The sequence below is a fragment of the Opisthocomus hoazin genome, chromosome 2, assembly GCF_030867145.1.
Source record: "Opisthocomus hoazin isolate bOpiHoa1 chromosome 2, bOpiHoa1.hap1, whole genome shotgun sequence".
Taxonomy (NCBI): domain Eukaryota; kingdom Metazoa; phylum Chordata; class Aves; order Opisthocomiformes; family Opisthocomidae; genus Opisthocomus; species Opisthocomus hoazin.
The window spans coordinates 100707655-100731736 of NC_134415.1; the positions used below are offsets into that span (position 1 = coordinate 100707655).

The 24082-nt window shown below is 38.9% G+C and overlaps 1 protein-coding gene across 1 annotated transcript in view; it reads left to right on the forward strand.

Annotated features, from left to right (window-relative positions):
• Positions 1-609: 609 nt before the first annotated feature.
• EYS (eyes shut homolog) overlaps positions 610-24082 on the forward strand; it is a 966530-nt gene continuing 943057 nt past the window's right edge. The window contains exons 1-3 of the mRNA XM_075414597.1: positions 610-620; positions 921-1747; positions 3860-3973. Coding sequence (XP_075270712.1) covers positions 610-620; positions 921-1747; positions 3860-3973 — 952 coding nt within the window. The remainder of the gene's footprint in view (positions 621-920; positions 1748-3859; positions 3974-24082) is intronic.

The following is a 24082-nucleotide window of genomic DNA, read 5'->3' on the forward strand; positions in this document are numbered from 1 at the left end:
ATTGTAGAACTAAAAGTGAGAAAAACCATTATATTTAAGGCAAATGAAACCATTACTAACTTAAAGCTATTGACAGTTTCTGAGGTATTAAACATCATACTGTGTTTTCATCATTTTTGGTATGACTCCAAGAATAAGCTTCGTAATCTTATTTTGGTTTTCTTTCTGTTCTGTAATATCTTTATGCAATAAAAATTGCTGGATATATAGAAGGGCCAAAAAAGGCTTTTCTAGAAATTAAATAGTCCTGGACAACTCTGTAGTCTACTGTCTTTGACTGTGACACATCAAAATCCTCAAGGATATGATTAAGGACCCTTGTTATATACTTTGAAAACTAAGAATTTACTTTAATATTTTGCTGCGTGTGTGTGAACGTAGAAGATTTGAGAATGTTCTTGTATGTTTTCTTTACTGAGGCCTTAATTCACGTCTACATCTTCAGAATATCTACTTTTACCACAAATTAATGATAAATCATTATCAGGAAAACATCTATGTTTAAAGTTCATGACTGGAGCTTAGAATTTCTAGTTTACCAACTAGTTTTGCCACAGCATCCTATCTTAACTTGGTTATCATTAGTTTTTGTCAACAGAGGGAGTGAATATGGAAAGTACGCTTTTAAGCTCTTTCTCTTCATACACAATTACAATTAAATGCACTAAATGAAATTAGAATCTTTAGCAGGAGTAGAAACAGGACATATCTGACTTTAATTACAGTAGTGTAGTTCTGATCAGTTAACTGGACTTCTTCCAGTTTCTTATCAGTCTTATTACATGTAGACGTTGCTTCAATGTATATTTTCTATTTTTGTAGCGAGGCTTTGATATTCAATTGTAAATGGTGTGAAAACAGAAATGTTTTTCTCTGTTTGAATTCCTAGGCTGCCATGGAAAATACGGAAGAACCTTAAGGAACAAATCTTCTGAAGTTATCCTCAGTAACAAAGCAAGTGTGAAAGACAACTCGAATTTGCCAGGTGAAACGATGACTACAAAATCAGCAGTTTGCATTTTAGTGTGCTTTCTTCAACTATGTGCTGTAAATGGGCAGGTAATATGTGAGAGGCAAATGACTGCTGAATGGCGAGTGGAACCAAAGCCTAGTGTAATAAAATGGACTCCAAGGGAAAACATCTGCTCAGACTTTTTCACCGAATGCTGGAATATGAATAAAAGTATTACTGGGGAAATCTCAGAAGAACAAAATCTCAGTATCCCTCAGATATGCCCTTTACAGCTTCAGTTAGGTGATAGTCTCTTTATCTCCTCTGAGCCATCCTTTCAGTCCTATGGAATGAATTTGGTAAATGTCTCCAAGGAAGAATTTATTAACTGCCCAAAAGCTGATTTTCTTCAACAGCAAGTGATTTTTGTTTGCAGTATAAGAGGACTGCACCAAGTTGACCCTAAATGGCTTGGTGCTGGAACTCATTACTTTGCAGAGCTTCGTAAGAGAGGCCCACTATTGTGCAACATGGGCCTTCGTCTGAACGTAACTGTGAAGCAGCAGTTTTGCCAACTGTCTCCAAATGCACCATTATGCTCTGGACATGGAAAATGCCTAAGCCATATCTGGGAAAAAGCATATAATTGCCATTGTTTCTCACGGTATTCTGGACGATTCTGCCAAAAGTTTGATATGTGCTCCACTAAACCTTGTCACAACAATGCCTCCTGCACTGAGAAATCAGAACTTTATGGAGATTCTTATGAATGCACCTGTCCTCCACCATTTTCAGGTATTTATTTTCCCCTCTATGACTAAATGTTACATACATAATACATTTTCCTTAATGAATAATAAAGCAGCGAGAACATCATTAGCAAGGATTTTGTATAATCTGATTGTCCTTTGCCACTACCTCACTGATACTGAGTCTCTTTTGCACAGTCACTTACAGGAGACTGTGCAGTCGTTTGCAAGAAGTTTATACTTGCTTACATACATCTGTGCATTGTGGGGAATAATTGAATAAGTTATTATCATGATTCTTTCCCATTTAAGTACCAGACACAAGTAAATACTTGTGAACTTAAAGAAGCCACCAATTTTATTTCATTTGTTCAGCAGTTCAAGTTCTTACACGAAATAACATTGCTCATTTGAAGTAAGCTCCCCAAAAAATAGTTACTTCACCAAGCTGCTGAAAAATAGAAAACAGTGTTGTTGAAATGAAAATTTAATTCAACCAGCCACAAAATCTCCCTTTTCATTTTAAAGACCTTTTAAATTACATTACAGAAATTTTTAAAATCAAAATTTGTTCTTAATTAAAAAGTCAAACATTTCATTAGAAAAGGAATCAAAACAGAATGCTTCTTCTTCCAGTTTGTTTTGCATGGTAAAAATCCTTTCAAAAGGCGTTTGCTAAATATGTTGTTATCACCAAATTAAATATTTCACAAATGAAAAATTATTACCTAATTCTACCTAGGAAATACTGCTGTACTTGTACCTATTGCAGAAATTGAATCTGGGTTTGGGACTGGACTTCCAGAGCTACAGCAAGCAGTACAGCATGATTAGATACATGCATACCTAACTATTTTCTCTATTTCATGGAGGAAGCAAAGGGGATAAAGGAAATTATGGGTATATTGTTCCTGCATTCAGACCAAGAGAGTTCGGGAAACCTGTGGAAAGTACCAGAAATATTCATTCACTTCAAAAAAAAGGATTGTTGTAGCTCTTTCTGTACTTGTGAAACAGAATTCTAGCAAAGTTCCTTTGATGGATTGCACTTCTGTGCTCTTGCAATAGCAATGCTATGTTATGAAACACAGCTGATGAGTCAGGAGCAAGTGAGGTTCACAGAACACAGGAGTGAAGGTTATGTTGTATAAAGTTTGCAGTAATTTTTTTAAATTGTTTTTCAAGCTACATAATAATTAGGATGCTAATACATGTGCAAATAGAAGATTATGCAGGTATGAATAAGTCAATGTTATGAGAAAAATATTTTTATAACTATTCAAAGTTTAGTAAAATAGTGGAAAACACTGATGGTATGCAGTATGCTTTCCATTTCTTTTATGATTTCTGGGGGCTGTGTAAAATGCTTCAAAAATCATAATAACAAAAAGCATCTGATACTACTTTAATTCAAATTAATGGAGAGATTGACAAATATTCTGTTAAATGCAGTCAGAAAGCTTAATGTCATCAGCAAGCAATGCTTTAAATATTCTGTTAACCTATGTGGGACAGTGTTGGCTAATGCCATAATTTTGTACAGGTGACACTGGTCCAGTACATAAGCTGTATGTAAACAAGAAGATTTAGGAGATTAAACCATCATGTGTTACGGACATGGCTACACAAGAATAAGGAAAGAAAAAATTGCCTCCCGTAATACAAAGTCTATTAGAAATTTGAAAAGTTGCTGAAGTGTGAATAATGTCACAGCAACAATTCAAGTGGCAAGCATAATTATACGGTATTTAGACCTGTATGCTGTAATAGCATAAACAACTTATAATTGGAATTGTTATTTCCAGAAAGCTGCATATTACAAAAAATACAGACGAATTGGACTCCATGTGAGAACATCTTTTGTTCACAATGTTAGAAGTAAATGGAAGCTAGATACATGTCAAAAAGAAACAAATACTACAGTACTAACAGCATTTCTCAATTTCAAATGTGTGTGGATTAGTAACTATATGGTAGATGAAGTTGAGCACAGTAGCTCGTATTACATCTTTCTAGCAACCAACATTAGCACAAATACCTATCTATCCATCCACCTATCTATTAAATATAACTTTTTATTTTACATATAAGTTTGACATTTCAGGAAAAATATAAATATTTACTAAAATTCAGTGTTCCTATTATCCCTTTTAAATAGGTAAAGATTGTAGAGAAATAGTTGGACAGTGCCAGCCACATACGTGTTTCAAGGGTAACTGCAGCAATGTTACTCCAAACACTTTTCTTTGTGAATGTGACAAGGGCTTTACAGGTAAGAAACACCTTTGTATCCTGTCTTACAGTAACGGTTTCCTGTGTTATAATAATAGTGTGAACTTTATTGAAACAGTTATTTCTGATGATTGTTGAGAGTTTTCAATTTCTTCACATCTTTTTTTAAATACGTTTTGTAAAATAAAGAAATCTGAATTCTATGTGACTATTCTAAAATAGCCATGTACTAAAGTAAAACTGTATAAATGATAGAGGCTTTTCATAACTGGATCCCATCCATGAGTATCTTTCTTCTGTTGGCAGTGTGGCAAAGGAAGACTTATAGTCACTAACTCACTGGTTCTGAAATAAGAATTCACAAGAATAGAATCAGAAGAACTTGCTGGATGATTTAGAATGGTCATACACCTGTATTCATAATTTCAGCATCTTCTTAACAGATGCACTAGAAAAACAAGATGGAGATAATTTAAAGAGTCAATAATCTCGTGATTTAGTGGTCAATCTTGATTAAAAAAACACCAACTTTCAGAAGCTAATCGGTTTACTTATGATATATTGGACATAGAAGATGCTTTCATGAGAAAAATTCAAATCAGAAAATGTATCTAAGGCCATCCTCTGGCAAACACTTTTTTTTGGGGATCAGGATAGCAGCCAAACTTAAAAGACTATTTATTCTTGTACTTCACAGCAGAGATTTACTGTGTTGGTATAAGAGAAGTAGCAATACTCAAAAGAACATCCTTTAACAATGAGCTAAGTATAAAGCTAGCACTTGAATAGCCAAGGACAGTAAAACTTCTAAAAATGTCTCTTCCTTGGAAGCATCAGTTAACCCTGACAATCACAGAGTGTAAATAAAACATTACATTGAAATGCAGAGTTCAAAGAAATGGAAAACAAAGAAGAAAAAAAAGGCAGGAGGAAGTAAGAGGGATCTAAGAGCCAATCTTTATTTTCATAGCGAAAGACTGAATATTCTTATTAAAATTTTAGTTAATTCTGTGTAGAACTATAATTTTTAAAAACAGGATAGAGAATATAAATTCCTAGTAAATCTGTTTTAGATTACTCTCTTTCTCCTCCCTTTCCTTCATTGTAGAGGGCATCATGACAACTGTCATTCTGAAAAAAGTGAAATAAATCCTTTGTTTTTCAAAGGAGGAAAGTCCATCAGTAAAGTTTTCTGCAACTTTCCACCGTACATGATCTATATCTTTTTAAAACCCTTACTTTTGTTCCTTTCACCCAGATTGTGTGGGCACATTACTTATGAAATTATCCCCACAAAAATCTTTTGTATGTTTGAGATTTTGACCTAATGAGGGAGAGGAGGGGATGAGAAAAGAGGAACACCCTTCCACAGACAGTAAACCCAGACACTTAATGTCCTGAAAACAGTTCAATACACTCAACTCTGGTGGATGGCAGCAATCATTGCAATCAACGCTCCTGGTAGCTGGTAAGGATTGCGAAGAAGCAAAGGAGACTATGAATGTGAATTAACTTCCTTTTTATTCTCCAGTTAACTAAAAGAAAATCGAGAATCCTTTCTTTTTTCAAGCATAATAAGTACCATAGGAGGAGAAGGCAGACTTTTTTCAGACCCCACATGATAGGAGCAGACTTTTTTCCTACTCTGGTATAAATTGACTCAGGTTCTGCTGCAACAGGAAAGTATGTAGTACATCAGCACACCTTGCAACAGGACTGACTGACTAACATGTAAAATAATTTTGCAATATTTTTCTGACCACATATGGTTGTTTTAAGTGATTATTCCTTCCTGTGATCCTGTGTAAAAGTGTTTGCTAGTATTAAGGCAATTTCAAGAACAGTTACCTAAAATACCCCAGTCCTTGTGGAAAAAGACATTTGTCTATGAAAACAGATATTTTTCTGCTGTTATTCCATTGTGTCTATATTGTGTTCTCAGACAAGATGAGCTGTGTAATTATGAATCTTACATCTTAAATGCTATTCTAAGTATGCAAAGTTGGCAGCAAATTCAAAACATATCTCTGCTTTGATATTGAACTTATACACAGAAAACACAAACAATATCAAGATTGCGTAAATAATGTTTAAGATTTGATAAATTTTGACATATTTTTTTCTAGAATGAGGCAAGACACTGCCAGTAACTAGTTCACATGAAAATATTATTGTTACCATAAACTGATGAGATGTAAAATAAATTATAATAAATTTTTATACTTATATTTGTGATTATTATTTACAAGTATTTATTCAAAATAAGTAAAGGTTGCTTTGTCAAAGTTGTTCACAAGATATAATGATCCTACTAGACAAGCAATGTATGTATTCAAGCCAGTTACATATTTTTATTTTTTATTGTTTAGTTCAGTCACAGAGCTCTGAAAACTCTCTTCATTCTTTCCTGAAGGAATATTTTTAACGTAATTTAATAACAAACAGCTAACATTAGGCATTTCATTATTCTTATGATTAAATACTCCACATAAGAATTTCTACCCTTGAATTTATTAAGGTATGTTCAGAGGAAGGGGCTCTGGGCTAAACAAGGACAGGGAGAGTATAGAGAGGAAGGGGATATAAAATAGGCTGATAGTGAATGAGCAGTCACTGGTCACTACATTTCTCTAACTGAGCCTTGTACCGAATCACTGTAGCCTGTCCTTTCTTCTTAATAAATCTTTTCTTAACTCTCTTTCCATGTAATCTCAGTCTCTCCCCATCTGTGAGTGCTGTAAGGTCTAGATGCCAGAAACTGGAGAGATGAAAGTTATTGAATTTGGGGTCTGCAGCTGAGGTTAGACCACTGGTGATAGTGGTCCTAATGTCTGTGGTGCCAGCAGTAGGAGTAAATGAGGGTCTCAGCATCAGCAACTGAAGGGAGACCCCACATGATAGGAGCACATGTCTGCAGCGAGTGAATTTCGTGCCAGTGACCAGGTTCAGACCTTGAGTGATGGTGGCTCCCGTGCCTGGTGCCTGCTGGAAAAGGTGAGAGTCCTAGCATCAGCAAGTGGGGAGAGGATCATGTGTGATAGGGCCTGTGTGCCTGGGCATGAGTCACTGGGAGGACCAGAAAGTTTATATTTTCCCCTAACCTGGTGTGTGTGCGTGTGCATGTATGTGCATCTGTAACTCATTAGCAGACTTCAAGCTGGACTGTCTGGTAAGTAGGAGGCCTGGGATCTGGGCATCAATATTCAATGGGCTGAGGTCCCATGCTGTTATTCAAGGGACCCACAAATCTGTCTGTCCTTTTGAACTGGAGAGTAAGGGGCTGTGTGTTTTCACTAGCGAGCTTCAATCCTGATCTATCAGAGAGGAGGACTGGGATTTGGCTGTTTGTACGCATGTTTTATGTGAGTTCTGGTAGTGATACATGTGGGTGTTCTTAAAGGTAGTGCCCTGTCTGAGGGCAGTCTATGTAGCTGGCTGTGTTAGTGTCCTCTGCATGTTTCTCTGGTATGCATGTTCATCTTGGCTATTTTGCTGAGCCTGCAAACAGGAAAACAACAGCTGCACCCATTGGTCTAAGACAGAGGGACTCCCAGGTCTCTGGGTGCATTGGGCTGGGCTCCAGCATCTGGGAAGCAGGATTCTCAGGTCCCACAGTCCCTGAGAGGAGGTGCCTTTTATACATTCACTAACAAAAAGGATGTCTCAGAAATTCTGATGGACGTTGTTGTCCTGTTCTGAAGATGTACAGAAAATTAATGTGACTCCTTCACTACCTACAGGAAATAGTAATATCTTAACCACCTCTGTAATGGTAATGCTTACCCTAGACAGTGTTTGGTGAATTAAGAACAGTAGTTTTCCATTTAAATATGTTTTGTTGAGTCTGGGGGGCTTTTTACTCCTTACGTGGGAAGATGGGAGATAAAAGAAGTGCTTAAATCCAACCCCTTGTAGAGCATTTGAGATTATTGGTTTTTTTCACATATTCCTGCAAGGGAGACCTACATTTTCTGCCTTCTCCAATGGTCCAGTTAGCCTGTTCACAGGTCATAATGAGTTCCCTCCTCATTTGTGGAACAGGAGATACTGTAAGAATGAGGTGGTTTTGCTTTGAGTCACTTTGCTAGAGCTTCCATCATGCAGGTGTTTTAGTTTAAAATGGTCTGTTCACTTACTCACTGAATTACAGATGGGGTACTGTAAAGGTCATAATCGTAAAAGGACTTCACCATATATATATGGAGGGAAGAATTTATTATTTGTACAATTAACATTTTAACAGCCTTATAGTTAATTTTGTCTAATACGAACACTCATAGCCCAAAGTAATACCCAAAGACTTACTAATAATAACCCTAAAATATTATACAGAAACACCTTCCTAACATCTGTTTTTCACTTTGGTATTATGCTGAGCTTTCCAGTGCTCCTCTTGGTCCCAAAAGCACCATATCAAGCTCCCTCAAGAAGAGGGTGCAAGTCTTGCAGCAGGTCATCAGCATCCTGAGGTCTTCATTGGGAGAAGTGTGACATTCATACTGGAAGTTTCTCCCCTGTCAGTCAAAGGTCCATCTCAAGCTCCTTTTACATGTTTTCACACCATTATCTGCTTCCTTCTTCCAGGCTGCCAGCTGCAGCCTGGTAGTGGTCCCCAGCTCCAGGCGTACAAAGGGCGATGGTTTGTCAGGTGGTGACTGATGTGAGGATGGCGTCACCTCCTTCCCAGAGGGGCCTTTCCCAGAGCTCAAGCTGGAGCAGGGGAGGCAGCAGTCATTGGGCACAAACACAGGAACTGAACCAAATCAGACAAGTCCTGAGTGCTTGCACTGTCAGGTCAGCACAAACGTCAGGCTGAAGAGATATTCCTGCTATGGAATTTGTTTTTTAGTGTTTCTCTAAGGGGCAGCAATGGGGGAGAGAAGGGTGCAATTACAGATGATGTTTTCCCAGGCTATTTAAATCTCACTTGTGATTTATTATGTTTTTCATTTTTATTGTGTTTTCTTTTGTTTTTTCTTAACTAACTGACTATGGCTTAATAAAACAGATTGTCAAGGGTGACAGTTTCCTCAGAGGAAGCTGTAGATTATGGGGATTATGATCCTTAGTTGTAAAAGACATCCTGTTAAATATTCCCTGATCGCTGCTCAGTGTCACCAGAATTAAGAAAGAATGGTCAAGATTTTTGGACAGTTTTAATAATGACACCAAAATGGCCATAAGTCTTTTAGTGTTAAGGAGCAAAATGCAAGTTGTATTTGGAGTGTTAATGAAGTTATTGTGATTCTTTTAATCTCATCACTTCATGTATATTTCATGATTGTTTCAAAAGCACTGTAAAATCTGTGACAGCATGTCCAGAATAAGTTTGCATCTCTGTCCTGATTCAAATATCACAAAAATATTTATTTTTTTAATATAAAATATTCTGTGTAAGAGAATTCCATATGATTTTTTTCTTTGCCCTTTCTACAGATGCTTATTTTTAACCTACTTTTGAAACAATTTAAAGGAGAAGTTTCAAAGTTAGAGTTTTAGTCTTTCTGACCATCCTTTGTTACATTTAATATCTGTCATAAATGACCATTCAGTAGACACTTTGCTCCACTGTACTTTCACTGTGGACCACAGGCAGTACTTGTCCTCACTTTCTGTGTATCCAAGGGAAGCAACTTCATGACTGGTGAAACTGATATGATAATTAAGAGACTCTGCTCTTCTCCAGACTACATACCTATTCTATGCCAGAGATCACAATATCTTTCAGTCACATAGGACCCAGATGTGAAAATAAAAATGAAAGTCCATATCCTTGTTCTCTGATCCAGTTACTACACAAGTTTCTTTAGTAACTGTTTTAAAGTCAGAGTTAGTAGTTCACAACATTTTATTCGCATCATGTTTGATTAGGGTCCCTTAATTAAGACTGTGTTTTCTAGGGGCATGTGTTTCCAGAGAGTGATTCAGGGAACCGAGAACCTGAAGAGACTGTTTCAACAATAAAGGAATATTCTAGTTTGAGAGTTAAAGTAAATGCCCTTAGGTTAGGTGATGACACTATGTGACGGGATTTTTCATATGTGTTTTGAGACTAAAGCAGTTGTCACTTTACTGCTAGATAACTCTAGTAAAAATAGCTATAATTTACTCTTACAAACACAATACAGATCAATCTATTTTAGCTAGTAATAAAGATATATATACAACAAAGTCTTGTTGAAACTACACCAAATGACACAAAATAATTTGTCTGACCTGGTATGCTTAAGTTTTCTTAAATGTACTCTCCTGGCATGATTTTGTTTCACACTTCAGTAGTCTATTTTTCAAAACCTCCTATGAGTTTCGATAATCTTCCTGCATTGCACAATGTTTTTTTTGCCATTATTAATAGAAAAACATCATTGATTTGTAAATAATTTTCATATTTGTTGAGTATATCAACTCAAAGTTAAATATACTCAATCAATACAATGATTGAATTTATCTCTGATAACAGTTTATGATAGACAAGTACAATTGCTCTGGGACAACACCAGACACATATGCTTCTTGTAGTTTACTGTTAATTACTAAATAGAGTACCTTCAAATGCTGAGCTGTCCAGTGATCATTTTACTTCGTGAGTTAGCTAACTTGTACTCATATTTTCCTATTATTAACTTCATGTCAAGGCAAATTCCAGTGAGCTTTCCCAAGGTTAAATGCAAATCAGGACTTCGGGGAGTAAATAGTACATTTCACTGACACTCTTATCCAATATGACAACTAGTAAGTCTTTAATAAAATCAATTGTAACAAATTATTGAAAAAAAAAAGGCTGAGGAAGATTACCAACCATGAGATGAACAACAATACTTAGTTCTAAAGTAAAAAGTGGAAATTGTCCTGTTACAAAATAAGTAAGACTGTCAGCTCTAAAATAACTTAGAAATACACAGCAATATGCAAACATTCATGGGTGCTATAAAGATTTATAAGTATGTGATTTCAAGACACTTTGGGGATGTATACTTGAGCTGCGATCAAGTGAACAGTTTGGCTGATGAAATGCAGTGCAGAATATTAAAAGATGACTCAATTCAGAAAATGTGCTTTTCCTTGTCTTTTCAGTTTCATAAATTCACACTGTTTGACAATATTAGCAACAGTGTCATCTTAAAAATTTGGATGAACAAAAGGTTATCACTTTCAGTTTATATTTAATTATCTGGGCTTGTAAAAAGAGTCTTACCCTGACATCATGATTGGAAACTTTATTTTCTCGATTTTTAAAAATGAAATAATCCTTACGATATAAAAACCAGAAGAACTTATATGATAGCTGCTTTATTTTAAAGCAAAGAAAAGGTAAATTTATGTTTTATTAGCATCATAAAATTCTTTAAAAGCCGAGATCCCACAATACTGAAGCTATATGTTAGAGTGCATAGAATATATTAACCTGTAGAAGATGCTTTTTTTGAAGATATATATATGACCACCTATCTCATTTATAATAACTGATGTGACAGTTTGGTTCAGGATAAATAAATTACTGGTATTCCCTGCCCCACCAATTATTTTCTGATGTATTCTTCTTCAGGGAAGGGCTTTTTTCCCTACAAGATTATTAATATCATACTTCACATTGAATTTCTAAATTAATAACATTTTTGATTACTTTTATTAAATTAAATCTATCTATTTTTGAATAATTGATTGTGTTTTTTTCAGTAGTTGGAGAAGCAATGTACTTCTTACTATATCTTAACTAAATTAAAGCACTAAAGCAATTGCACTATACACTTATTAAATGAATGAGTTTGTTGCAAGGTTACAGAACTTCCACTATATGTGATGACTGAATATAACATGATATTATCAGGCTGCAGATCAGACTAACTCTTCTGCATCTCTTTACAGACAGAAAGTCTCCTCACTCTTTGAATACTTGTCCTTCACTGGAGTTGTTCACCAGTAATTCTTAAATTACTTTCTATTACTGGCCTTGCAAAAGGTAATGAGTAAAAAAGTTTTGTATTTATAAATGTTACCAGCTCATAAAAACTGATAGCACTGAACACAGATTTAGAAATAATCTGTCAAAGACATTAAAGAGTAAAATTACTGAAACTCTAGTGTATGAATGTCCATGTGAGTGAAAAACCCAAATTATCCTATCCCCCTTATGACCTCTAAATTTGCTGGTTTTCTCCAAACTCCTCCTGCTAGCTGAAAACACACATTTTTCTTCCAATTTAGTAGTAGTCTGTTAGCACTAAGCTTTTTTTAATTACAGAAAGAAGTGAGTGCAATTAGTTGTACCAAAAAAACAACTACTTGTAATATATAGTTGCAGCTCTTCTCCTTGTTATAGTTCCAGTGACATCTGGGAAAAGAGATACTTGGGTCAGGAAATGGAACAGAATCACAGAATCACAGAATCACAGAATGTTAGGGGTTGGAAGGAACCTCTGTGGGTCATCTAGTCCAAACCCTCCGACAAAGCAGGGTCACCTACAGCAGGCTGCACGGGACCGCGTCTAGGCGGGTCTGGAATATCTCCAGAGAAGGAGAATCCACAACCTCCATGGGCAACATGTTCTGGTACTCCATCACCCTCAGAGTGAAGAAGTTCTTCTTAATGTTCAGACGGAACTTCCTGTGCTTCAGTTTGTACCCATTGCCCCTTGTCCTGTCGCTAGGCACCACTGAAAAGAGTTTAGCCCCATCCTCCTGACACCCACCCTTAAGATATTTATAAGAATTGATAAGGTCCTCTCTCAGCTTTCTCTTCTTCAGGCTAAACCTGACAGGTTAACCTGTCATTCACCAGGACACCCAGGTCCCTCTCCGCAGAGCTGCTCTGCAGCAAGTCCGCCCCAAGCCTGTACTGTTGCATGGGGTTGTTCCTCCCCAGGTGCAGGAACCTGCATTTGTCTTTGTTCAACCTCATCAGGTTCCTCTCTGCCCAACTTTCCAGGCTGTCCAGGTCATGCTGAATGGCAGCACAGCCTTCCGGTGTATCTACCACCCCTCCCAGTTTGCTGTCATCAGCAAACTTGATGAGGGTACATTCTAACTCTTCATCCAGATCATCGATGAAGAAGTTGAACAAGACTGGGCCCAGTACTGACCCCTGGGGAACACCGCTAGTTACAGGCCTCCAGCTAGATTCAGCACCGCTGAACAGCTCACGATGCAAGGCTCTGATGTCAAATGCTCATGTGTGTTCCTTGTTCATGTGACACCAACTGACTTAGTCTTACAGAAGTAGATATGGCAGGAGTTTGTCCTTTGAGAACAGCTGGTATTCTTAGTCAGATCCCCAGTGAGGAAAAGTGAGGCTTTTCAAAGAGACTATTCAGTCATAATTAACATGCACTTTTAGCAGAAGAGCTAAGCCTGTAAACCTGTATCATGGTCTCCCATGCTAATCAATAACACAAATCAAATGTTGTCACCAATACAAAATATGAACTTGCAAGGCTATGGAGGTTCTTCTCACATAGCATTGGTTTGCGTCTCAGCTAGACATCCACAAAGTTAAAATTCTTAAATGTAAATGTAGGTAAGTACACGCAAGAACTAAATGTCCCAGATCCTATTGCATACAATGAAAATCTAGTCAACACAAAATGGAGATAAGAGATGTAATCAACCAAGTGCTCGATGTTTAGAGAAAGCTGAATCACTCTCCAAGCTCCATTGACTAGTATTAGATACTTCACAACTGAAAATAGTGGGAGCATAAAGACCACATGAATGCATGCATGCATGCGTAGATGTACTTAACCACGTAACCACACAATTCTGTACATTTCAGAGTCAAAATGAGAAGCGAACTTACCCATGACATTCCTCTACAAGCTAAAAATCTGATTTCATCAGAGAAATTTCCTCAGAGCAATTAGTCTTAACCTAGATCTTAACCCAAATTATAATAAGTTTTTAGATATTTAGCTCACACATAATTTCTTGTGTCATAGATCTCTAAATTTAGGTAATATTCCTAAGTGTATTAGTGAAAACAAGAACGTTGTTGTTATGCTTGGTCTCTTCTTAAATTCTATATTTTAAATTCCTAGAATTTTAAGAGGAGTTAAGCTTTCCTTTCCACCTTTTCCACATTGCAATGTGGACTTGATTAACATTCTTTCTTAAAAAATTCTCTCCATACATTGCATTTTCATGTCTTTTGTTCAAGGGTCTGTATACAAGCATGTCAGTATTCTGACATACTGCAACTGTGGCTGAATTTGTTCACAGTTTATTTTATAATTTTATAGAAGTATGAATATTTAAGAGTTCACTTTTTGAAGATTAAAATCTTGGATAAGGAAATACAATCTTCAGAAAATATTTCTTTCTAAGAATCTGAATTTTCAGAAGAGAAAGCCTTTAATGATATTCCAGGCAAATATCTCAAAAAAAAAGAAAATATCAAAACAAAACCTCAAGCAAGAACAACAAAGAAAAGTAATGTGGAACTGGAGGAAAGGATTAGAAGCCAGTTAAAAAATAGGAAGTAAAGAGTAGGAGTCGATGTTCATTATTTCAGGATAGAGAGACGTCAGTCATGCATTACCCGAAGACGAACAGCGTGTCCTACTTTATTCAGCATCTTCAACAATGGTCTGGAGAAGGGAATAAACAGTGACATCTCCAAGTCTGCAGATAAAATCATGCTCTTTCACGTAGCCACCTGGCATGCCAAAAATGAAGAATCCCAGGAGAACTGCGCAAAACTGAGCAGAAAAAAAATGAGTGATGGGCTTCATCAAGAATAGCACAGGATGGAGTGCACATTCTGTCACAGAGTTCTTGGTTTGTGCTGAAGTTAAAAGGGGGAACAGCAAAACCACTACCACGGACTTTCGGAGGGAGACTCAGGCCTGTTCAGGATGCTTGTTGACAGGGTCCCTTGGAAGAGAGTCCTGAAGGGCAAAGGGGTCCAGGAAGGCTGGACATTCTTCAAGGAGGAAGTCTTAAAGGCACAGGAGCAGGCTGTCCCCATGTGCTGCAAGACAAACTGATGGGGAATATGATCAGCCTGTCTGAACAGGGAGCTCTTGCTGGGACTCAGGAAATAAAGGAGGGTATACCACGTATGAAAGAAAGGGCAGGCGACTCAAGAGGAGCACAGGGGTCTTGACAGGTTGTGCAGAGAGAAAATTAGAAAGGCAAATGCACAGCTAGAGCTCAGACTGGCCACTGTTGTAAGGGACAATAAAAAACATTTTTCCAAATACGTCAACAACAAAAAGAGGGCCAAGGAAAATCTCCATCCCTTATTGAATGCGAGGGGGAATATTGCCAACATGGATGAGGAAAAGGCTGAGGTACTCAATGCCTGCTTCACCTCAGTCTTTAACAGTCAGGCTGGTTATTACCAGGGTAGACAGCCCCCAGTGCTGGAAGATGTGGAAGGGGAGCAAGACAAACCTCCCATAATCCAGGAGGAAGCAGTTAACTACCAGCTACGCCCTCTGAACATTTACAAAACTATTGGGCTGGATGGGATCCACCCAGGAGTGCTAAGGGAACTGACGGAGGAGCTGGCAAAGCCCATCTCCATCGTTTGCCAGCAGTCCTGGTTAACAGGGGAGGTCCCAGATGACTGGAGGCTTGCCATGTGATGTCCGTCTACAAGCAGGGCTGGGAGGAGGATATAAGGAGCTACAGGCCTGTCAGCCTGTCCTCAGTGCAGGGCAAGATTATGCATTGATTCATCTCGAGAGTGGTAGCTGGGCATGTGAAAAATAACCAGGGGATCAGGCCCAGTCAGCATAGGTTCAGGAAAGGCAGGTGCTGCTTGACCAACCTGATCTCCTTCTACGACCAGGTGACCCACCTAGTGGAGGAGGGAAAGCCTGTCGGTGTTGTCTACCTGGACTTCAGCAAGGCCTTTGACACTGTTCCCGACAACATCCTCCTGGAGAAACTAGCTGCCCATGGTTTGGAATGGTGTACACCTCTTCGCTGGATAAAGAACTGGCTGAATGGCCAAGCACAGAGAGTGGTGGTGAATGGGGTTCAATCCAGCTGGTGGCCGGTCACGAGTGGTGTTCCCCAGGGCTCAGTTTTGGGGCCAGTCTTGTTTAATATCTTTATCAATAATCTGGGTGAGAGCATTGAGTGCTCCCTCAGGAAGTTAGCAGATGACACCAAGTTAGGTGGGAGTGTCAATCTGCTCAAGGGTAGGAAGGTTCTGCAGAGGGATCTGGACAGACTGGACTGATGGGCCAAGGCCAATTATATGAAGTTCAACATGGCCAAATGCCAGGTCCTGCACTTGGGTCACAACAACCCCATGTAACACTACAGGCTTGGGGAGGAGTGGCTGGAAAGCTGCACTGCAGAAAAGGACCTTGGGGTGTTGATTGACAGCCAAATGAACATGAGCCAGCAGTGTGCCCAGGTGGCCAAGAAGGCCAACAGCATCCTGGCTTGTGTCAGGAATAGTGTGGCCAGCTGGAGTAGGGAGGTGATCATGCCCCTGTACTCTGCACTGGTGAGGCTGCACCTGGAGTACTGTGTTCATTTTTGGGCCCCTGACTACAAGCTGGACACTGAGTTGCTGTAGCATGTCCAGAGAAGGGCAACGAGGCTGGCAAAGGGCCTAGAGCACAAGTCTTATGAGGAGTGTCTACGGGAGCTGGGGCTGTTTAGTCTGGAGAAGAGGAGACTGAGGGGGGACCTTGTTGCTCTCTACAAGACCTGAAAGGCGGCTGTAGTGAGACAGGAGTTGGTCTCTTCTCCCAGGTAACTAGTGGTAAGAGAAGAGGCAATGGTCTCAAGTTGCATCAGGGGAGGTTCAGATTAGATATTAGTAAAAATTTCTTTACTGAGAGAGTGGTCAGGCATTGGAATAGGCTTCCCGGGGAGGTGGTTGAGTCATCAGCCCTGGAGGTGTTCAAAAAATATGTCGATGTGGCACTTCAGGATATAGTTTGGTGGGCGTGGTGGTGTTGGGCTGACGGTTGGACTTGGTGATCATAGACGTCTTTTCCAAACTATGATTCCATGAATCTAAGTAAGACCTTGATACAGTCATATCTTACATAATGCTTTTTTTTTCATTTCCTAAGAAGAATACAGAGAAGTTTGATGAAAATTCTTGCCACTTATGTTTATAGAGGGAGACAATACCAATAGGCTCAAAAAAGATTTAGTAGTGGCCGTGTTCAAATTTTTCCAGTTGCTGTGATCTTTATATACCCAACTCTAACAGAGACTCAAAATTTAGCCTTCCATGGAAAGGAAATGTAATAGAACATTGGGAGACAGTAAAATAAATAAAAGTAAAGTAACAGAACATCAGGATAAAAGTAATAGAACACTGGGATAAAGTAATAGAAAATTGTGATAAGTTGATCATCACAGGGAACAAAAAATGTAATAAAGGGAGGAAGTGAAATGATCAAAGGCAAAAATGGAAAAAAAGGGGATGGTAGGGAAAGAGTAGAGTACTTGCTCAATACCTGCTGTTCCATGGAGGTGTCCAAGGTGACAGTAGACTATGCTTAGTTGTACTCTGATCTACAGCTTGATCTGCCACACAGTTTTGTCATTCTGCCCCAGAGAGTTGGCTTCAGCCCTCCTTGCGGATGTCGCTAGAGGACTGAGCAGCAGGGATCAGCATGAAAAGAAGCATAGTCAGCTTGTGAGTTCATATCACATAAGGTCTCCCCATCCTCCTCATCCTCCAAAAAGCACATCTGCTATCAGTAATCGATGTCCTGTTGTGCCCTCCCAGCCCTCCAAGATTTCTGCCTGCCACCCTTGGCAGCTTTGACCGTCTGCCTAGTGAGTTGCAAGTGTTTCAGTTGCCAAGCAGACTGACTCAGCAGTGCCATAGAAGGAGGTGGGTGTTATGGATCACAGGGGATGCTGTGGCTGGGACCTTCTTTTGGCATTTGAGTGGAGAGTGTCCTTTCCTCCTTGAAGTGCAGGATAGTCTTCGGACTGTGCCCTGAAGAGAAGGTGTAACACATTCATATGGGAGTATTGCACCTTGTAGAAGGTTCTCTGGTATGGAATAAAAATAGACCTCTCCATCATGCCCCTTGACATGTGTGCAACTATCAGTATTTAGATGACTGATCGAATGTGGAGGTAGAACATATGGCAGGGTCTTGGTCATTGCAGCTCAGTGGGAGATGGCTAACAGGGCGGCCAAAGTAAAGAGGACAGACAAGGGAGAGAGATGCACAGAACTGTGAAAGGGCCAAATGAAAATGAGGATCATGCCCATGACAAAGTCTTCACAGAATCACAGCGTAAAAGAATGGTAGGGGTTGGAAAGAACCTCTGTGGGTCGTCTAGTCCAACCCTCCTGCCCAAACAGGGTCACCTACACCCACTGGCTGTACAGGACCCTGTCTAGGCGGGTCTTCAATATCTCCAGAGAAGGAGACTCCACAACTTCCCTGGGCAGCCTGTTCCAGTGCTCCGTCATCCTCAGAGGGAAGAAGTTCTTCCTCACGTTCAGACGGAACTTCCTGTGCTTCAGTTTGTGCCCATTGCCCCTTGTGCTGTCTCTGGACACCAATGAAAAGAGTTTGGCCCCTTCCTCCTGACACCCACCCTTCAGATATTTGTAAGCATTTATAAGGTCGTCTCTCAGCCTTCTCTTCTTCAGGCTAAACAAGCCCAGCTCCCTCAGCCTCTCCTCGTAGGAGAGATGTTCCAGTCCCCTCAACATCCTTGTAGTCCTCCGCTGGACTCTCTCCAGTAGCTCTTCATCTTTCCTGAAGTGGGGAGCCCAGAACTGGACACAGTACTCCAGATGAGGCCTCACTAGGGCAGTGTAGAGGGGAAGGAGAACCTCCCTCGTCCTGCTGGCCACACTCTTCTTGATGCATCCCAGGATACCATTAGCTTTCTTGGCAGCTAGGGCACACGGCTGGCTCATGGTTAACCTGTCTTCCACCAGGACACCCAGGTCCCTCTCCACAGAGCTGCTCTCCAGCAGGTCCACCCCAAGCCTGTACTGATACACGGGGGTTGTTCCTCCCCAGGTGCAGGACCCTGCATTTGCCTTTGTTGAACCTCATCAGGTTCCTCTCTGCCCAACTCTCCAGCCTGCCCAGGTCATGCTGAATGGCAGCACAGCCTTCTGGTGTATCTACCACCTCTCCCAGTTTGGTGTCATCAGCAAACTTCCTGAGGGTACATTCTAACTCTTCATCCAGGTCGTCGATGAAGAAGTTAAACAAGGCTGGGCCCAGTACTGACCCCTGAGGGACACCACGAGTTACCAGTCACCAACTAGACTCAGCGCCGCTGATGACAACCCTCTGAGTTCTGCCATTCAGCCAGTTCTCTATCCACTTCACTGACCACTCATCCAGCCCACACTTCCTCAGCTTCCCTAGGAGGATGTTATGGGAGACAGTGTCGAAAGCCTTGCTGAAGTCAAGGTAGACAACATCCACGGCTCTCCCTTCGTCTACCCAGTCAGTCATGTCATCGTAGAAAGCTATCAGATTGGTCAGGCATGATTTCCCCTTGAGGAATGCATGCTGACTACTCCTGATAACCTTCTTTTCCTCCACTTGCTTGTTGATGACCTCCAGGAAATGCTGCTCCATCACCTTTCCCGGGATGGAGGTGAGGCTGACCTGCCTGTAGTTCCCTGGGTCCTCCTTCTTGCCCTTTTTGAAGATTGAAATAACATTGGCCTTTCTCCAGCCCTCGGGCATCTCTCCTGTCCTCCAGGACCTCTGAAAGATGATGGAGAATGGCTCAGCAATAACATCCGCCAGCTCCCTCAGCACTCATGGGTGCGTTCCATCAGGGCCCATGGATTTGTGGGCGTCCAGATCTCTTAAATGATCCCTCACACAGTCCTCCTCGACCAAGGGAAAGTCATCCTCTCTGTAGGCTTCTTGGGATGTAGGCGGAATGAAGACTTTCTCCGCTTAGATACACTTCCCCTCCTCCTGGCCTATATCTTCTCATGTCAGGAGAAAATAATCTCCGGTTATCTCAGAGGCCACCATCACAGCCGTAGACACACATACGCTGCCTAGCTATGTCATGATACGCCAGGAGTCTCTGCATGGGGTAACCAGGAGGTGACAAATGCTGCAATTAAGATAAGAAAGGAGCACTAAAAACTGCTGATGTTATGCAGAGGGAGAGGAGTTTATGCTTCTATTGGTTCAGTCACACTCACAGAGCAGTTACATGTACAGTCATATCAAGCTTATGTCCTTGAAGGAGGTTGCACCACAGGTATAGCTGCTGCCCAAGTTTCAGTTTTTGAGCAGACATCTCACCTTTTTTTACTCCCCAGTGATTATGAAATTAATTCTGCAAATAAGCATCAGAATTTATAATTCTAATGTTATCTGTTTATCTGCTAGAAAGATTGTAAATCCAAGTACTATTTATCTCAAATTGACAAAACAATAGTGGAGCAAAGCTGAAATCTGACTTGTCAATGTAATATATTTGCCTTTCATATGACGTATGTATATGGAAATACTTCAAAACATACATAAATTTTGATTTACCATAGAACAAGGTCACTTAAATTCAGGAAATGTTCTTGTAAAATAAGGTTCTTCAGCAAATCTGCAGATTCCTCACTAATTATAATAACCCTAATTTCATGTGTACATCATAGTAGTAACATTCTATTCCCCTTTATAGAATCTTTTGTTTATATTTTTCATGAAAAATGATTGTCTGATCCCAGACAAGTGATTCTTTATATTTCTTTCAACATTTCTATTTGCACTCTCCCAGTTTTTGCAATAATAAAAGATTTAAAAAGTCTGTTCACATCCAGGATGTTATCCAAAATGAAGGTCTGGAGAAGAAAGTAAAGACATGTAATGAAAAAGTAATTATCTCCTGTTTATTTTACCTGAAGTCTGCCTCACCTGTCTATACTTTTCTGCAACAATTTCATTCAGGGGAAGAGCTCTTTGCTGTAAGTTTATGTCAACCTAGTCTTTAGCTGACATGCTCCTGCTTGATTAACTTCTACCTTTATAGTAGACTTCAAAGATGATTATTTATCCTTACCAAGATTAATACTTATCAAAGATGGTCGTATTCCCGTTGTTCCTCTTACAAATAAAAAGATAGAGAAAGCAAGAGAAAAGACAATTTACACATCTGTCCTTTGAACAACAAGAATGACAAAAACCCAAGTTATTTTTCTCTAGGGTGTCTTTAGCACTTGAATGAGAAAGCCACAGTTATTTTTTTCCAGACTTAATCTAGAAGGCAGAAAGTAAAGGAAAATATCCTGGAAAAATCTTGGATCTCTCTGAAACCCAATAAAATTCCTTTTTATTTTGGTCAGGATTTTCTTGGTTCTCCTTGGCTGTGTTTTTTGCTGAGTTTCCGAGGGGTTTTTTCCCCTTTTTAAATATTATTCAAGGATGAGGAATAAATAGAATCAACAATTGAAACCAGTGATAATTTTTTAAATGGTTAATTTTTCAGAGTTTTAAACAAAGGTATTATTCCACTTCTCCTTGGCCAAAAACTGAGCCCTAGCTTTCTTCAGTTAATTAGCATAGACACAGACTGCAGCTCTCATTAACTATGTGTAATTTGTTTTATTGACTGAAACTCATATACACTTCAAGAAGAGATCAGATCTTCATACAAGTGCTGTAAGTGTGTACGAACATGCAAGTGTATGACTAGACTAAATTATATGCTTTTGTGAGTGTTTTTCTGAATCAGGGCCATAGGCTATTTCTTTTACATTTCCTTTACGTCCCAGTCTTAAAATTTTGTGTTTGATGCTACAGTTGGGAAAGTCAGAATTCTATTAAAAAGATAAAAAGACAGAGCAATAATAACTTTGGGATATAAAAAGAAGAGTAATTGCATGTATTACTGTGTGGCCTACAGCGTTTTTTGGCATGAATTTTAGTCAATAGCTTATATTAACAACTTGTTCTAAAATGATACATTGCAACTGGATTTGAATGAAATTTAAAACTGTGATTTCTTATGAAATCAACTTTATCAAAAACCAAGACTTTATAGGAATGATCCAAATTCTGTGTTTTACAAATATGTTAAGTATTACTATAGTAATTATCTTTTATATATATATACACAAACAATACTAATATTCTAATAAGGCCTTTGAAGATTTAATCACATCTAAATGTTCGTCAGTTACAGTAAAGAAAAATAAATATTAACTCTAGGTGCTAGTATCATTTTTAGTTGTCTGTATATAAAAAAATAACAGTTCTAGAAAAAGATAAACATTACATTGTGTGTAGACGATAAAAGAAAAGGAAGGAACTACAAAAGTATTTTGTCATTGAGATTCAGTTAAAATAGATTTTACAACAAGCTTAATTTTACTAGGACTATAAGTTAGATTGATTTATCTCAAGTTGATATTCCTTTTCTTTTAGACATATGAATATAAAGATATTTGGTCTCTTTCACAATCAGTCTTTACCTGCTTTCCATTTCATATAAATTAATACAAGGTAAAGTCTGTAGCTTCACAGCTGTAGTCCTGCATTATAAATGCATTAAAATAAAACAACAAACAAGAAAAAAACCCTCAAACATAATGGCTGAGTGACTATAGGACATAGATTATCACCGAATCTATTTCTGGTTAGCCTTTTATCTGATAGGGCCAGAACCTAAGCCTTGTGAATTTTTTTATAAGACTGAGGCTACAGTTTATCTCATCTTAACCTTGGTCATTTAACCAAATAATCAGTGCCTTCAAACATCCTGTAGAAAGATTTGTCTTCCTGTTGCCACTAGATGAAATAAAGATAACTTCAGTAGCAAAAGTGAAAATTCCACAGAAAAATAAACACTCCCACAGGATTTCGAGTTTTAAACACAAAACGTATATTGTTTAATTTTGTTCCATAGTAATTTAGAGATTTTTATAGCCTTAGCGTTGCAGGATTTCTTTACTAGTATTCAAAGGTAGTATGCGTACAAAGGAATAGGAAGTTGTTTTTTTTTCCTTTCACTTTCTCAGTCCCATTGTTTTCTTCTTTCTCATAACAATTTTCTCTTTACAAATCTGTCTGCTCATTTGAATCTGAATGCAATTGTAGTTGGCTTTCGGTTTAGAGCTATTAGGGTAGGAAGCAATCGTTAAGAAGACACGTTAAGAATAGTAATTTCTATTCAAAGAAACTTGGAGGTCAGCGCAGAGGTGGGTTGTGTAGGATGGGAGTAGAATTTTCCTCAAGTACTTCACACAATTGATCTGAATAGAGGCAAAAATGAACCCAACTGTGTAGAGTTCAGGCTCTACAGTAGTTCTTATTTAAGCAATACAAACATAATATAGTGACAAAGAGTATAATAACAGAAGCTCTAAGGTACAGTCAGAGTGCACCTACGGTCTACAAAAACCGTGAGAGAACACAGATGCAAGCCATATCCAAGAGCCGTGATACTTTAGTTACACAGCTAGGAAAATTTACATTAGAGAATGAACCAAGTATGACATAACATTTAAGACATGTAGGCAGGCATTAGGACTAAAAGGCAAGATACACTGACTCTCATCTGTATTTGACAGAATAACAGGCTGAATATTCTCATGATTTAGGAAGCGGCATAAGGCACTACTGATAACAAAAAAGTTTGACAAGTTTTTACATTTTCCTGAAAATTAATTTGATACAGATTAAAACAAGTCCAAAAGAATAGATTGGCCCATTAAAGACATATTCACTGTCCTACAGATCCTAGCACTTAAATTGCTCGATTGTACATACCTTGATGAAATGATACAGGTTGCAGCCCTTGCAATACAAAAGCCATTACAGTTCGACAGAGTTTTGATATTTCAGGAAGATGTAATCACTACTAGACAAGTCCATGTTTTATCAGCAGGAGATACTACGAGGGCATACTACCTTACAGTCAACAAGAACAACAGAAGTGTAAGCTCTAAGCAGTTCACAGATAAATACTGACCATAGTGTTAAAGCAGTCAAAGCACATGCCTTCAGAATGAACATGGTTTAATACAGTCAGGAGATGAGTGACCTACGCCACATGATGAAGATGTTATAAAGGTGGCTGCATGTATGCACATGCCGTGTAGGAACCCAACTCTCTTGTTTTATAGACCATATATCTGTGAGGTAAATTGCAGTACATTATGTCTTCAATGTTATCAACTGAAGGAAACGTGGGAGAGGAAGGAAAGAAGCAATGGAGAGAGAGAAAG